General features: G+C 37.0%; 1 protein-coding gene across 1 annotated transcript; it reads left to right on the top strand.

Annotated features, from left to right (window-relative positions):
• Positions 1-8,094: 8,094 nt before the first annotated feature.
• On the top strand, positions 8,095-9,066 carry LOC308646081 (olfactory receptor 11H12-like; the record flags this gene model as incomplete). The annotated part of the gene is made up of 1 exon (XM_081288629.1): positions 8,095-9,066. Exon 1 carries the CDS (start codon positions 8,119-8,121, stop codon positions 9,064-9,066), a length of 948 nt encoding a protein of 315 aa, XP_081144755.1. The 5' UTR covers positions 8,095-8,118.
• Between the last annotated feature and the right edge of the window lie 8,587 nt (positions 9,067-17,653).

The raw sequence follows: 17,653 nt of genomic DNA, 5'->3' as shown, positions 1-17,653 counted from the left end.
AGCAAAGCAATAAGCTTTCTTTTACTTTTTTTCTAAAAACCACGTCCTTGTTACTGGATTGGCACTGGGGAAAAGGACCAAGCTTTTGACAACAAAGATAATCTTGTTCCTTACCCCCAGGTTAGTGAGGGGGACAGGGAGAAGAGGAAAAGAAAAAAAATATATATATATATATATATATTCCTTTTAAAATAAGCTGCAAAGGCTATTTTCAAAAGATAAAGTGTACCACTGTTACACTTGGATAGGCAGAATTAATTCTGTCAAAATATCCATATTACTAAAAGCATTATGCAGATTTAGTGTGATTTCTATCAAAAAGCCAATGATATTCTTCACAGAATGAGAAATGGCAATTTGACTGGTAGACATCATAGATCCTTCCTGTCCATGGCTCAGTACAGAGTGAGCAGAGAAAAAGCAGTTTCTCGTTCTCCCTGGAAAGGGAAAGAGAGAGGGCCACATAATCTCTGGCCAGGTTGATTGATGGGATTTTTCTTTTATTCAAGACCAGTATGTAAACCTGGGAGACATGCTCCCTTTACCTAAAACACAGACATCAAGAAAGAGTCCAGGAAAATGAAGAAACAAGCAAAAATGTGCCCAATAAATAGGCAAGATAAATCAACTTTAATAAAATGGAGCTGAATAATTATCCTGAAAGAGTCTTCAAAATAACTGTCAGTAAGTATTCAAAATAACTGTCAAAATAAATATCTCTGAATTAAAGGGAATAATGTATTAACCATGTGAGAATTTTGCAAAAAAAAAAAAACAGAAAAAAAAATTTTTAAAGAGAGAGAGAGAGAGAGAGAATTTTAATATTTATTTTTCAGTTCTCAGCGGATACAACATCTTTGTTTGTATGTGGTGCTGAGGATCAAACCCGGGCCGCACGCATGCCAGGCAAGCACGCTACCGCTTGAGCCACATCCCCAGCCCAACAGAAAATATTTTTAAACTACTATTACCAAAAGCTCAGTCCTGGTCCCAGATGACAATTCATGCCAATTTAATAATAAATATGTTTTTTATTTATTTGTCATACATGTTATACATGACAACAGAATGTATTTTGATTCATCGAACAAGATTGGAGCACATTTTTTCATTTCTCTGGTTGTACACAAAGTAGAGTCACACCATTCATGTCTTCATACATGTACCTAGGGTAATGATGCCCATCTCATTCCACCATATTTCCTATCCCCAAACCCCCTACACTCACCTCCCTCCCCTTTGCCCAAAGTTCTTCCATCCCTCCCATGCCCCCCACCCCCATATAGATCAGTATCTACTTATCAGAGAAAACATTTGGCCCTTTGTTTTGAAGTAAGCCAATCCCAAGACATGGTTTTAAGAAAAAAGAAAAAAGAAGTTTTATTGCTTTGTTAGCAAAGGAGAAATGTAGGGGACTCCAGTCATAGAGGCTATGATTCTGTCCATCAGGAGAAACAGGGATATTTAAAGAAATTCTTCAAACATTGCATTCCAGGTATGCCTTGATGGTATGTTAGGACTCACTTGATCATTTGGGAGATATATACTTCCAAGATCCTCTGGCAGATATTTCCTTTCTGTGGTGTGTTCAAGGACAATTAACTAGGGAAAAAGATAACACTGTCTCCCTAATCTTGTTAAGGAGGGGAGAGGGGATAAGACAGAAAAAAAAAAAAACATGTCCTTTTAAAAATAAGCCTCAGCAATTATCAAGAATACAAGCAACAATAAGTGTTGGCGAGGAAGTAGGGAAAAAGTTACATTCGTACATTGCTGGCGGAACTGAAAATTGGTACAACCACTCTGAACAGCAATAGGGAGATTCCTTATAACACTTGGAATAGAACCACCATTTGACTCAGCTATCTCACTCTTTGGTCTATAACCAAAGGACTTAAAACCAGCATACGATGGTGATGCAGCCACATCAATATTTATAGCAGCTCAATTCACAATAGCTAAGCTGTGGATCCAACCTAGATGCCCTTCAATAGATGAATGGATAAAAAACTGTAGTCTATACACACAATGGAATATTACTCAGCATTAAAAGAGAATAAAATTATGGCATTTGTAGGTAAATGGATGGAGTTGGAGAATATCATGCTAAGCGAAGTAAGCCAATCTCAAAAACCCAAAGGCCAAATGTTCTCTGATAAGTGGATGTTAATGCATAATGCAGGAAGGAACATGGAAAGAATGGAAGAACTTTAATTAGGCAAAGGGGCGGGAGGAAAAAGGGGCATGGTGGTAGGTAAGACGATGGAATGAGACCAACATCATTAGCCTAAGTATATGTATGATTGCACAAATAGTGTGACTCTGCATTGTGTACAACCAGAGAAATGAAAACTTGTGCTCCATTTGTGTGCAATGAAACAAAATGCATTCTGCTGTCATGTATAACTAATTAAAAAATAAAAAATAAATTAAAAATAAAAATAAGCTTCAGAGCAATGAGTGCTATATTCAAAAGGTGAAGTGGACCACTGTTATAGTACAGAAATCATGGAGCTGAAATACAATAGCTAAACTGAAGTCCTATTCACCATAAGACTTCAACACAGACTGCACCAAGCAGAAGAGTTAGTGAACTTGAAGATAGGTTGTTGAAAATAATTCATCTATAAGAGCCAAAAGAATTTTTAAGTACAGAAAGGTTAAAAGTTTTAATGGGACACCAGAAACTGGACTCACACATACTTCAGGGGACTCTAAGAAGGAGAGGGGAAAGACAATAGATCAATTAAAATAAAGGATAAAAATTTAACAAAATTGGGGGAGAAAATGGACATCCACAAGAAAGAAGCTCAAAGAAGTTCAAATAAACCCAAAGGAATCCACATTGACAATTGTAATCAAATTGTCAAAAACAAGGAGAATTTTGGAACCAACAAGAAAAAAGCAACTTTTGACAAACAGGTGTGAGAAATAGAGTCCTGTAGTTTATTTTCAGAATATAGTATTTAGCTTTAAATGTAAAACTTGTAATATAATATTTGAAAAAAAAGCTTGTGATATAATATAAAACTTGTGATATAAGAAAGGTATCTGGAGGGGAGAACAGAATGGAAAGTTTCAAGCTGTTAACAGCAGAGTGTAAAAATTCACAGCTCTTTGAGAAACAGAAGGTGAGAAGAAAGGCCCTTCACCCCCCACCTGACCAATGGAGATAAACAGTGTACTTGCCAAATGGCACTTGATCCCAGGGGACTCTTACCACAGAGAACAAAGAGAGGTAAGGACAAGCAAAAGTAGATTTCTTTAAATTACTCAATAGGAGACAGTAAAACCTAGGTGACATTCCAGAAGATTGTGCACTCCATAGTACTCAAACAATGAGGAACTGGGAAAGGGATCTGGTGCTGTAGGAAATAAAACACTGTTTGTACCCAATCTGAGGATCTCTGATGTCCAGGCACCTGATCTTGAAAGACCAGCATTGAAGTAAAGCCTGGCTTTTGCTGTAACTTGTGTCTGTTAACCCATTCTTTGGGCTTCAACAGGTGAGTGTGTTTCTCACAAAGGGAACCACCAAATCATAATTTTCTTAGGAGAAAACCTGCAGGTCAGTAGGAAGTGGGAGGAGATTTAAAATGCTAGATGGAAAATAAACAGGGGTTGGGGATGTGGCTCAAGTGGTAGCGCACTCTCCTGGCATGCGTGAGGCACTGGGTTCGATCCTCAGCACCATATAAAAAAATAAAGACATTGTGTCCACCTAAAAAAACTAAAAAGTAAATATTTTAAAAAAAAAGAAAACAAACAAACAAACAAAAGACCCTGCCAACTAAGAAGACTATACTGGCAAAATCACCCTTCAAATACTGAAAACCGGTAAAGAAACAAAAGCTATGGGAGTTTTATTACCCCTCCATGTGACTAAAAGACGTTTTTTCAAGTTCAAATGGCCCTGATTTAAAACATGAAAACATACTAACTAACTATAAAGGCAAGTATATCATCAAAATCCCATTGCTCTAGGGGCTGGGGATATGGCTCAAGCGGTAGCGCGCTCACTTGGCATGTGTGCGGCCAGGGTTCCATCCTCAATACCACATACAAACAAAGATGTTGTGTCCGCCGAAAACTAAAAAGTTAAATATTAAAAATTCTCCCTCTCACTCTCTCTTTTAAAAAAAAATCCTATTGTTCTAATACTATATTGGTGGTGAGTGAATCACTTTTTATTTTAATATAAATGTTAAGGATGAGAGTAATATCAACAAGATGGAAGAATAGAAGTTCTTTGGTTCCACACTCTTCTAAAAAACCCAGCTAGCAAATATCCACAGTCAAAAATGCCCCTGTGAATATCCAAGAACTCAGGGGTGACAGACACAACCTCTTCATTGCAGAGCTGAGAAAGGACATGGAAAGAGGAAGGTTCTCTGACCACATTAGCCCTCCCCCAAGCCAACGTAGTACCACAGATGGACAATTCCCCTGGACCAGCGGTTTCTACAGTGGGAGTGAGTTGGAAGGAGGCATTCGGCTTCCTCACCATTCCAGGACCCATCACAGGAAGCTCAATCCTGTCTCATTCCAAGTGAGACTGAAACTAAGAAGCTTCTGTGTAGCAAAAAAACCAACAGAAGGAAAAGGTAACATCTGGAAGGGAAAGAATATTTCTAAGCCATATAAGAGCTGTGGGAATAGAAAAAAAATCAAATAATCTGATGTTTTAAAAATGAGCAAGCCCAGTGTCACACATCTATAATTGAGAGAGGAGAATCATGTGTTCAAAGCCAGCCTCAGCAAAAGCAAGGTGCTAAGCAACTCTGTGAGACCCTATCTCTTAATAAAATACAAAATAGGGGTGGGGATGTGGCTCAGGGTCACTTGAGAGCTCCTGAGTTCAATTCTTGTTTTGTTTTTGTTTTTTTTTTTAAGGGCAAGGAATCTGAATATGCATTTCTTAAAAGAAAATGTACAAATGGCCAGCAAGTATATGAAAAAAAAAGCTTGGGCATAATTAACCATCAGGGAAATACAAACCAGAATTACAATGAGATATCATCTCACAAGAAAAGTAAAAAAAAAAAATGGAGTAATAAATCAATTATGGAGAATTAAGAAATTTGGACTTTATTTTGTGAATAATGACACCACTGTTTTTATATTTTCATTTTATTTTATTGTATTTTTTTAAGTACTGAGGCTTGAACCCAGGGGGACACTTTGCCATTTAGCTACATCTCCACCCCTTTTTATTTTTATTTTTAGACAGGATCACTAAGGCTGGCCTTGAACTAATGATCCTCCTACCTCATCATCCTGAATCACTGAGTTGGCAGGCGTGCTCTTCTGGGCCGGGGTCTGTTGATGCCTTTTGAGCAGGCAAATAAATAAGATCAAAGCTACATTTGAAGAGTTATTAGGGAGTGAGGTATATTGAGTAAGAGGTAATAAAGGTCTAAATAATCTTTTCCTAAAAATGTCGAAGTGAAGACATTTTTATTCATTTTCATCAGATTTGTACAGAAACAAGTGTTCCTAGGGTGTGCATTGCTGATGTCCTCGGTATTTTATACCACTTGGTCTGAGCATTCATTACCACCTGGTGTTTTAGTCATACTATGTAAACCTTGAATTACATAAGGTAGAAATGGAAGGGACACTAATTAATAAAACTAAATACTTTTTGCATGTATGAATATGCCACAATGCACCACCACCAAAACCAAAAAGTTCATAGTTTACATTAGGGTTTATTCTTGTGTTGTACATTGTATGGGTTTTGACAAATGTGTAATGGCATGTATCCACCAATATAGCACCATACAGAATAGTTTCACAGTCTGTGCAATGCCTATCATCCTTCCCTCATCAAAGCACTTGGTTCTAATTTAACTTCCCCACCCCCATTGTCATTGGGATTAGGCATCCTAATCCCAGAACAAAAGACAAATGACAAAAATAAATATTTTGGTAGTGAGGGTTAGCAAGCAAAAATTGGGGGTGGTGGGTTATAAGGGAATCTATTCCTGAATTGGTTTTTAAAGTAAGGAAAACAGAATATGAACAGAGTAAGTTACACAGGACATTTGTATAGAGAGAAAAGAAGAAATTGGGTTTGTAACAGTAATGACCAGAAGCAATCAAAGCAATAAAAATAAAACAGTTGTTACATAAAAAACGAAGTAAATACTTTTCTCATGCTGAGAAGCCATTCAAGTAATTTAAATATTAATACTTCTTCTACTTACCTTTCATATCTAAAGAATCCTATCATGCTAAGTGCTTTTTCTAAATCCTATAAATTTTCATTTAATACCCTACAATGTTTGTAACTCAACATTTTCTTGCCAGGCACGTAATACATACCTATAATCCCAGGGACTTACACAGGAGGATTGCAAGTTCAAGGCCAGCCTCAGCAATTTAGCAAGGCCCCAAGCAACTTAGCGAGACCCTGTCTCTAAATAAAATATAAAATAAATAAAACATAGTAAAAGGGGGACTGGGGATGTGGCTCAGTGATTAAGCACCCCCTGAGTTCAATCCCTGCTATTAAAAAAAATCTCATTGAGTTCTGTATCCTTCAGTATATGGAACAACAGAGATTATGAATAGTTTCTCAACTTCATGTCAGAACATTTGGGAATGTATTGTGTGTCTCATTTTTCCTCAAACTATGTCTTTTGGAAGTTTCTAGTTTCTGTATTCCAAATGGTCATGCTCTTGGTAAGTCAATGGTACCTTAAAGAAGTTTCCCATCTCTACTGGTTTCTCAAAGAATGTGTAATCATTAGCTTCTTAAAGACCCACTGGCTTGGAAGATAAGTTTTTCCCTAATGCTACAGAGGCCAAGTCCCAAGAGAATATGAGATAAAGAAAGCACATTCTTAATTTTTGTGCAGCAGTAAAAGTCATTATCTAGTGATTATAAAAGAAGTCATTTTAAGATTTAGGTCATATCAAAACTGTGATGGCTTCATTTTGGGGGTACTGCTAAAGGTTGTGACACCTCTAAGTCATTCTCCTCTTATTCCATAATTTCTTAAAATTGATTTATTAATGCTTCTGGTTTACAGTATTTTAAAAAGAGATACCTATAATGAAGAGACGAATAAATATAGCTTTCTCTTGAAGACTTCCCAGAGCATCAGTGTGCAGACAAGGCTGGAAGGAAAAACTCTTGAAAATTTTGTTTTGCCTAAAATACAAGCCCTAACAACTTTCAGGACTCATATCCCTGTATATTTTTTAAAGTTTTTTTTTCATGTAACAAATCCCTGACATCTTTCTCATAAAATGTGGGATGAAGGAAATTTATGACAAAAGAAAATATTTGACTTATTTATTAGAAATTTTTAGTTTTACACAGGCATATGAGAAAAAATCAACCCCAATATTCTATGAGGGGAAATAAAATACTTTTAAAAAGGAAGTTCCATGCTTGGATCTTATTTTTCAAACTTCTGCACATATTGACCAAATAAATATAACATTGCTGTGTTAATATAGGAAATCTATCAGCCAATGAAACAAAGTGAAAGATCAGGCAAAAGCTTACAGACTCTTTTTCTTCAGAAGATCTTGCAACATTAGGATATCAAAAGTCAGTATTGGTGAGTAACTTTATAAAATTGCAGTTTTATGGTGCTCAAGCTAATAGCAACCATGGAAATTCAGGAATAATGGCTTTAAGGTGGTTTCTACTCACTTACTATAAAATACGTTCATTTCTGCATATTTAAATAAAGTTAAGTAATAAATTTAACTGAACTATAAATATTATACTATAAGTAGGATTTGGGCTAAGAAACAAATACTTTTATTAAGGGTCAATTTTTGTGTTACATGTTTGCCAGAAACTATATAGATCATTCCTGACCCAAAATAACAGACTTACAAAATGAGTTTAATTTTATCTAGTTCAACTGTGGTTATATAGGAAGAAATGTAGAACAGGCAAACATTTGTTTTTGTGTGGAAAACTGGTATTTTTAAAAGAATCAGTGTACACAATCAAGAAAAAAAATTAAAGTATGATATATTTTGACAATTCTTTTTAAAATGATCCATGTCGGTTTTTGTCTCTTTACTCATAAAAAAGAGACACATTTTAAACTATTAGTAATATGTCTCTTGACCTTGCAGGATACCGACCTAATGAATATCTCTGAGCCAGAGTCCAACTTTGCTTCTGTAAGAGAATTTATACTCCAAGGTTTCTCTTGTGAGTGGAGGATTCAGATCTTCCTCTTCTCTCTCTTCACTACAACCTATGTGTTCACCATAACTGGGAATGGGACCATTGTTTGTGCACTGTTGTGTGACAAGCGACTTCACACTCCCATGTACATGTTCCTGGGGAATTTCTCCTTTCTAGAGATCTGGTATGTCTCTTCTACAGTCCCCAAGATGTTGGTCAACTTCCTGTCGGAGAAAAAAACCATCTCCTTTGCTGGGTGCTTCCTCCAGTTCTATTTCTTTTTCTCATTGGGTACATCGGAATGCTTGCTTTTGACTGTCATGGCCTTTGATCGGTATCTAGCTATCTGCCGTCCCCTGCACTACCCTAATATCATGACTGGGAATTCCTGTATCAAACTGGTCATTATCTGCTGGGTTTGTGGGTTTCTGTGGTTCTTAATTCCCATTGCCCTCATCTCTCAAATGCCTTTCTGTGGACCAAACACTATTGACCATGTTGTGTGTGATCCAGGGCCACTCTTTGCGTTAGCGTGTACCACAGCCCCAGGAACTCAAATGCTGTGCTACACTTTAAGTTCATTAGTTATCTTTGGTAACTTTTTCTTTATTCTTGGGTCCTATACTCTGGTCCTGATAGCTGTGCTACGTATGCCTTCAGCCTCTGGAAGACATAAAGCCTTCTCCACCTGTGGGTCTCACTTGGCCGTGGTATCGCTGTTCTATGGTTCTCTGATGGTCATGTACGTGAGCCCAGGACTGGGACATTCTGCTGGGATGCAGAAAGTTGCAACATTGTTTTATGCTATGGTGACCCCACTATTTAACCCCCTCATCTACAGCCTCCGAAATAAGGAAATAAAGGCAGCCATGAGGAAAATTATGGGGATTCCTAACATAATCTGAGGTCTATTGGATGGTTTCTGTATGATCAGGTCAGTATAGTCAAACAAGATGCATTAAGAATTATATAGTTATCCAGATCTACAAATATGAATAGTGATATTTACTATATTAGCTATGAAATTAAACATCTGTAGGCCCCTTTGTAGAATTAAAGTGGCCAGATTACATAGATAAATGGGTGCCTGTGGCTTCTTATTGAAACTTGTGTATATTAACTGAGGAAGGTACATGTTGGGTGTTTTCTGGATAGTTTTCATATGATTTATATGTAAAAAACTTCTTCTGTTCTATTTGATAATATAAATTTATAGTTATGAGATAAATAAAATTATAAGTATGTCATTTGGTTTGTTTTGTTAGTTGATTATAAATAAAAGGAGTAAAATATAGTTTCTTGATTGTGGTTCTTACCCTATGTGCCTTTATTATATGGTCATTCCTGATAAATAAGCCCTTGAATGATTTATTAAAATTTTTATGGGACAATAAAATATTTTAGCCTAATGATATCTAAATGTATGCTGTTTTATTCATATATTACCTTTTTCTAAGCCTCTAAGGAGAAGCTTCTAATTTTATGTACAGCAACATCAGTTGGAATTATTAGAAATACAGTGTCCTGGGCACTTAATTTTTTTAACTAAATGAGGAATCACCAAAAACTTCATGGGTCCTTTGAGTTTTAGATAACAGAATTTTTTCTCCTAAGTATCAAACAGGGAAATTACTTACTTGGGGATAAATTGCAAAAGCTCAAAAAAAAAATGACTACTCATTGTTATTTGTTGTTGAAACTGTGAAAACAAATTAAGAAAAACTTTCAAAGGAGAAAAGCATCCAGAATTCAATCTAATGTAGCTATTTTTATTTATATGTGTTTTGTTTAATATAATGTGGAATTTGTTTCCATATTATAGCAAATTTTATAGTTATTGCTTTTAGTAATCATAATATTCCACTGAGCAAATATGATATGGGTTGCGAATTTTTATGTGGTGAGGTGAACATTTTCCTAGAAGGAGGGCTTTACTTCCAAGGAACTAAGAATTCTTTTTTAAAGGAGTAAGAAAAGTAATTTTTAGGAGGAGAAATGTAAGAAAAATGAATACCACCACCACAAAATAATCTCTTATATAATTAGTACAGGTTACTGAACACTCCAATATCCTCTTTCCATTTACTACCAATTCTCCTTTTGGACATTATAGTTACCCCTATTTTTTTGTTATAAAATAATATCTCAATCAAATCTTCATAAAGATTTGCTATGAAAATATTTTGCCAACTTAAATTAAGATTCATCGTCTAATTCAAAACAGAACTGTCTCAGAAAATTCAGGATATGGGAATATTACATGCATGTAGCAATTCTACTTTTAGGGCTTTTTGTCTTAAAACAGTATCTTGAAAAAGAGATGATTATTCAGTTCAAAAGGCAGGAATGCATTTGTAAATTTTGGCATGAACATTTCAGAAGGAGAAATATTTGCTCCTTTGATATAAGAAGTTGTCAAACTCCTCATTCAATCTTACTACAGAAACTGACATATATTTCTCACTTATACAGCCCCATGGGATGTTTCCTATTTCTACATCCCTTTCCAGGGAATGTGATTATTTAATTTCCTGAGCTTGATCAGAAAAGACTTCAAGAAGAACGACTGGCAATATTTCCACTATAATATCACAATTCCTTGACTTTGATCACTAAGTTAATATCTTTATGCAGCCACTAGCTTTTCAACAGTTTTGTCTTATAACTCCAAATATTATGATTGGTTCACAGTACTTTCCATAATGCTAAATTATTTACACTACAAATTAACATACTGTATTTTTCCAAATCCAAACTAAATCCTTGAGAGAGAAAGAGGGGAAGAGAAAAAGAGTATTAGGGATGTCAATAAAAAGGATAGAAGTTTTTTCCCCCTCAGCTTTTAGACTTTAAAAAGAGCACAATATGGTAACATTTAAAAATAACTGTGCTGGTTAGTGGTTTCCTCAAGGGAAATGAAAATAGACAGTCAACATTTTTTACTTTTAAATATGAATCATGAAGTTTATTAGCTGCGACCACACTTTCTACCACTAAAGAAGGAAAGGGCCAGCACTTTGGAATCAGATAGGTTGATTTCAAATCTAAATTATCTGGCTTTTTTGCCTTGAATTGTTTAATCAAAAAAATAGAGCTAATAATAATATGTCAGAGAGTGGCTGAGATGAATGAATGAGATGAATCAGAATACCATCTTATACATATTGTGTATGGAATCAATTTCAATTAACTTTATTCATGTCTTTCATTTTAAAACCCTTTGCATTTATAAAACACTTTCACATAGATGCTCAGTTAAATTTTGCAGTTTCCGTCACTTAAGTAGGTTAGATATTTCCATACTTATTTTATAAATGAGACTCAAAGAAAGCAAATACATTGTCGAAGGTCATGTTCAGTAAGTGAAGGAATTAGTTCTGACTAGGAGTTCAGTCAGCTTTCTGCTGTACCACGGGTCCACTCCTGGGAACTATGGCTGAGTCCTCTGTGTCTGCCTTCAGCACGATGTGGCCATGCTGACCAAAGAGCAGGATTTGTGGAGGACAAATGAGTGTAGGATAACACAAAATAATTTTTTTCTCAGCCGTGTTGGGAGAAAAACTACACAAATTATATGAAAATATTTAATATGTAAAATATGTACTGAGTGAAAAAGGAAGACCATGAAACGTTATTATATAATTTTACATAGAGTCATGATGTGGGTAACTTAGATTGTTTATTTCCTCTTTTATGTTAACATCTGTCTAAATTTTCCATGATAAAAATGTATGTTACTTCTAATTTGGGTGTGGGACTTAGAAAACTAATGTCTAGGAATGAATACATAACTTCGAGCAATGCTGTTAGACACCACCTACCTAAGCTTCTCTGCTACTCTGTGCATAAGAAATGAATACTGCTGCAGCTAGGATAACCTTTATAATGGTATCTTTGCAGAGCTTCTCAGAGACTTTTCCATGTGGGCATTTTGTAGAGAAGTGGACATTTAGGACCCTGGTAACTGTATTTCTCTCAGAATCAGCTGTTTATGTACAGGGATAAGGGATCTGTAGCTGCAAACTCTGACTTTGCAATTTTCATTCTTAATGCTTGGAAGAGAAGTAAAGAAAAACAATGGAGGGAAATACCATGCAGTCACATGAATCGCTAATGAACCTTCCCAAACAGGAATGTTTTCCCCAGGAACTTCTATCTATATCTGTCTCTGCCCTGAGCCCCCTGCTTATCACTAGCATAAGCACCAGTTTTCATTAAAAGTTTAAATAATTATGCTTTGTATACCTACCCACTATTTATCTGTGTTTGTTATAACAATGTATCTTAAATCCTCACCCCTTTCAAATAAGTCATTTATTTGTCAAAATATACATTTAATCATCTTAATAAAAACAGATCCATTTTTTTAAATGAAAATTCAACTATCTCCAAAGAAGAATCCAGGATTTAAGGAACTGTATTACTTAATAAAAAGTAATTATTGTGGAATAATACTTTTTATTAAGCAATAATTATTAAGGAATAAATGATAACTTTTGATCAAATATTGCAGCTACTCCACTTATTACCCACCAAAGTGTTAGAAACAAAAAGGAAACTCAGCTTCTATCCAACGACCCAGAATTATCATGTGTATTAAGCTTAGATTGAGCTACCTAGAATAGAAGCTCAAGTAACAAGACATAGTGGTTAGATGTCTGGTTTCTCCCCCCTCACCTCTGTCTTATTAATACTTCTAAGAGGTCTATGGCAATCTGGAGATAGCAGTTCTAAGACATCATTGGGCACCCTAGCTCTTCTGCAGTTTTCAGGAATCCTTCTTAATATATATTTCTTTTCTCAAGGCCACCTTATTATCTAAAGATGACAGCAAAAGCTTCAGTCAGCAAAAAAGAGGCAAACCTATGACCTACTTGTGTTATTGCTTTCACATAAGTGTGTCAAGTAACGACTCCTAAAAACAAGAGAGGCTGCACCATTTAATTTCTTAAACTAGGCACATTGTTATCAGAATAAAATTGAGGTTGTTTAGGCACAAAATAAGAAATATAATGATAAAAGTTTAGAATTAGCCCCTTTTCTTAGAAGTCTTACTTTAGGAGGTTGATATTTTACTTACATAAATCTTTTTTTTTAATTTTTTAAGTTGTAGATGGACAAATACCTTTATTTTGTTGCTTTTATTTTTATGTGGTGCTGAAGAATGGAACCCAGTGCCTCACATGTGTGAGGCAAGCACTCTACCACTGAGCCACAACCCCAGCCCCACATAAATCTTCATATACAAATAAACAGCAAGATAAACAAGTTTAATAAGAAAGATTTCAAAGACAAAATTTTAATCAGAAAAAAATCACTCTGGAGTTTAAGATTTTGTAGTAAAAACTCATAAATATGTGTAGAAAAATAAACTTAACTTTGTTTCCTAATTTTCAATAGAACAAAAATCCTTCACATGGTATTTGAAAACTGCTTGAAATAAGAGATGAGAAAACTATTCAAATATCTATAAAATCAAACTTGCAACAGACATTGTTATTATAAGAGCAGAAGCAAAATAATATCAAAATTTTTTTGTGTGTGTGCTATTGGGAGCTGACGGAACCTTTAGAGGTGAGGCCTAGTGGGAGAACTTTAGGTCATTGAAAACACGTTCCTGCCTGTGGGACCCTGACCCCTTCATCTTCTTTTTGTATCTTGGCCATGAGGCAAGTGGATTTGATCCACTGTGTACTCCCACCTTGATATGCTGTTTTGCCACAGGTCCAAAGCAATGGGGTCAATTGATCATGGGCTCTAACCTTCAAAACTGTGAGTTGAGGGGCTGGGATTGTGGCTCAGTGGTAGAGCGCTCGTCTCCCACGTGAGAGGCCCTGGGTCTGATCAAAATTTTTTTCACTCAATTCAAAAGAGATATGAATCTAAATCTGGGGGTCTTTCTTGTATTGGGATATTAAATAATCAACGCCTAGTTATGATTTTTTATGACTTTCTTCCCAGAAATTTCCCCATGGCTCAAATGTTCTGTAAAAGAAGATCCTACCATTTGGAGAGAAATCAGCCTTTCCCTTCTCTTCTTTTACTCTGCACTTCCAACCTCAGTGGCAAAGTCAAGTTCCCTCCAATAACGTTGTGTTTCCCTCTTTAATCCTCCTGCTTTAAATCTTGCTGGGGAGTGATATTGGCCAAATTATATTGTGTACATGTTTGAATATATAACAAATTCCATCATATAAGGCACCAATAAAAATTGTGGAAAAAGAAAAGACTATTAGGAGCATGGGTGGGGAAGTTAGAGATAATGGAGTTGGTAGGTCACTGTTATATCAAGGAGGAAAGCTTTCCTGGAAAATGAAAGAAGACTTTTCCTTTCACATTTCAGGAGGATATGATACAAAATGAGAACTGAAATATCCAAACAGAAGAGGAAAACGTGAAATAGAAAAGGTCATGAGAAGAGAAAAGGAAGAGAAAATGATACAGTATGAGAGAAGTCAAGAGGTTCACAAAGCAATCACCTCTCTCTCTCTGGAACTTCCCACCCTGTAGCTATTAACAGGAGTGTCATACTGATGTGTGACCCAACAGAGGCCCTTGTGGAGAAAAGAAGATGAGAAAGAATCCTTCCTGAGGAATTTCAGCTCCTTGTTTCTGTTGACCTCAATTTTCTGTGCTCAGAGATAAACTTGCTACTGCCCTTGTGCCAGGTGAGTTCTGTGGATAAGATCGAAGAGCAATTGGTAGAACTGACAGGAAAGAAAGAGATTAGTCCCTAAAGGAAGAACTTGTCTCTCTTTTGGGGAAGTCAGCAGCAGGAGGGAGAAAGGGCCCAGGAGAGCTTAAGGGGAATGTTTGGGAAAAGTTTTGCTACAATTTAACTGACCAAATGAGGAATGGCCAAATATCCTTTATGGAGGATAGATATAAGTATGCCAGAGGGCAATACCATTAAACCTGATCTCCTGAGGAAAAAAGAGTACTCTGCAGCTCAGAATTCTAAATCCATAGAATCTCTGTCCCAAGGCCATTGTGTCTCTTTGGCCTGAGAGATATTCCAGCCCCTAAAATCTCCCTACATATTAGAATAGAGAGGGAAAGCCTGTGGGAGACCAACCTTGCAAGTGACTGAGTCACACTCCCCTGCTGGGTGCTGAGGCGCTGAGTCACAGAAATGTGGCAGAGCTTTCCCCACCCTTCTTGAGTTCGAGGGTCAGTGTCTCGTGCATGGGTGTGTCTTGCTACAGCCTCATGGGTGAAGCTACGCTCACCTGTTCCTTTGTAATATAACCCCTTGCCCTGTTTAAGATAGAATCTTCCATGGAAGTGCCTTGTGTGTGTCCCCTTCTCTTACTGTGCCCTTGGGTGTGGCCTACCCAGATGTCAGTCAACCTGCTGACAGTGGACATCATGAAGATAGACTCAGCCCCCTGAAACCTGACCCCTTGCCTCATTTGAATAGCTTCTCCTCAATAAAAGGGGTCAGCACATGCTCTCGCTCTCTCTCTTCCTGCGGACCCTTAAGGTCACCCATCACAGTGACCCCAAAGAAAAAGGTATTTGTGTCTCTTGTGTAGTTATTTTGTGCAGCCCAGTTAGCCCAGTTCAACTGGAGTGATCCCTGAGCCTTTTAGTCGCGAGAACAGAAACCCGGCAAAAGCCCAAAACTAACAGGACATGCTATGTGACATATCAAGGTTCAAGAAACATCTTTCAAAAATGTAGGGAACCGCTATGGAAAGATAAGGACAGGGTATCAAGGGTAGCAAATGCCATAAACTATAAGGCTGAGTCATCCAGACGAAGATTCCCAGGCCTCCTCCTCAGGCCTCCTCTGAGCTTCTTGCTGAAGTCTGAGGAGCTGTGACTACGATGCTCTAGCAACTGAAAGGGTATGTCTGGAGGAGAGGCAGCAGCAGTGCTGGAGAGCCAGCTTTTCAGTCCCACTTAGGCAAATCATTGTCATGAGAGCGAAAGGGAAAGATGGAGAAGTTCATGTTTTCAATACAAAATCCTCCTTTGGATGTCCCTTACACTCTTAGGAGATCAATGCCTCTCACTTGTTCCTAACTGCTATGGCTCATGCCCTGAGCACTAGTCTGCTCTCCTGCCTAGTTTCATTCTTTCAGGGTCCTAAACAGGAAATGTGTGATTACTACTCATTTCATAATGGTCAGTCTGAGCCTTAACCATAAAAGAGAAATAAGTAAACTGAGAAAAGGGTCAATGAAAACTTCTACGGTTTACCAGAGTCCTAGGACAGAGGTCTGACTCTAAAGGCCCCAAGAAAACAGGTCTGATTACTCACCCCAAAAAACAAACAGAAAAGGTAATAGTAAAAAGAAGGAAAAAGAAAACTTTAATCAACATGGTCATACTGGGAAGGCAAAGTGAGATCCAGCATTTCAGACCCAACTTCAAGTTGATAACATGAGCTGTAGGTTTCAATAGAGGAAGAAATGGAGCAGTGGGCAAGAGGTCTACATAGTTATGCTGTTTTGGTTAAAGTGTGGTCTTGTTGATAATTTTCTCAACTCTTCTTCTGCAACATGGCTCTGAAGAAGCTCTTTATCACTTGGAAGGGGCAATTTCCACTTGTTGCTCGGGATGTTTATCTGGAAGGCTTCTGATCCTGGAAGGGCATGATTCAGTTCTCCTTAGATGATCCTGCTTAGGGGAGCAGTCTTATCCTGGGTTGATGCACCTGCAAGGCTCCACTGCACAGAACAATGACTGCAGACTTCTAGGCCCCACTCCACAGGTCTTAAATATGATGATACAAATCTTACATCAGTCTTGAAGGTGGACAAGATAAACTAGGTACACTTAAGGCTAAGTTTACCTAGTTATTAGATGAGCACTCCTTAAATGATCAACAAGCCTACCTGCAGAGCCCAGCAGGGGCCTGACTCACAGTTTAAGGTAACAAACTGAAGGCAGGGATTTCAAGCTTTATGCTGCTTTCAGTTATCCATGGGGTATCTGCAAGTCTAAGTAAAGGGCCACTGCTTTTAGCACAGTCAGTCCTTGTCCCTGTTACACCAATTTCAACATTGTGTTCTGAACACAAAAGTATTGAGACTATGGTTTCTTTAATTACTTTTTCAACTTCTTACCCTGCTTATTTTACCTGCTTTTTTGAATATTTTGCCTGAAGTAGCTTTTGGGACTACTTTCCAAAAACTCTTCAGTAGAATTCATTCGGAATGTTTCCTTAGTCCTGCCTGCATTCTATTTCTTCAATCGTGGCCAAGTAACTTGGCTTCTTTGACAGTCAACTGCCTTGTAAGTAAAATAAAACAGTGGGCCCACATACACCACATAGTTTCAGATTAAATAAGAGTGTATATTAATGTCTTTTTATGTTTGTATCATCACCACTTTTTCCTCTTTCAGTCCACTCTGTAGTGGACAGTTAAATTTGCTGCCTTGTCTTGGAATGAACGCATTCATGGTTGAGGGCTCCCCTCCAAAGGACTTAGTAACCTGAGCTAATCATCCCCAGCAGGAAGATAGGGAAGTGTTATCAGTTTC

Source organism: Spermophilus citellus (assembly GCF_964194105.1).
Source record: "Spermophilus citellus genome assembly, chromosome: 4".
Taxonomy (NCBI): domain Eukaryota; kingdom Metazoa; phylum Chordata; class Mammalia; order Rodentia; family Sciuridae; genus Spermophilus; species Spermophilus citellus.
The sequence above is the reverse complement of the archived record's forward strand: the minus strand, read 5'-3'. Positions and strand labels throughout refer to the sequence as shown.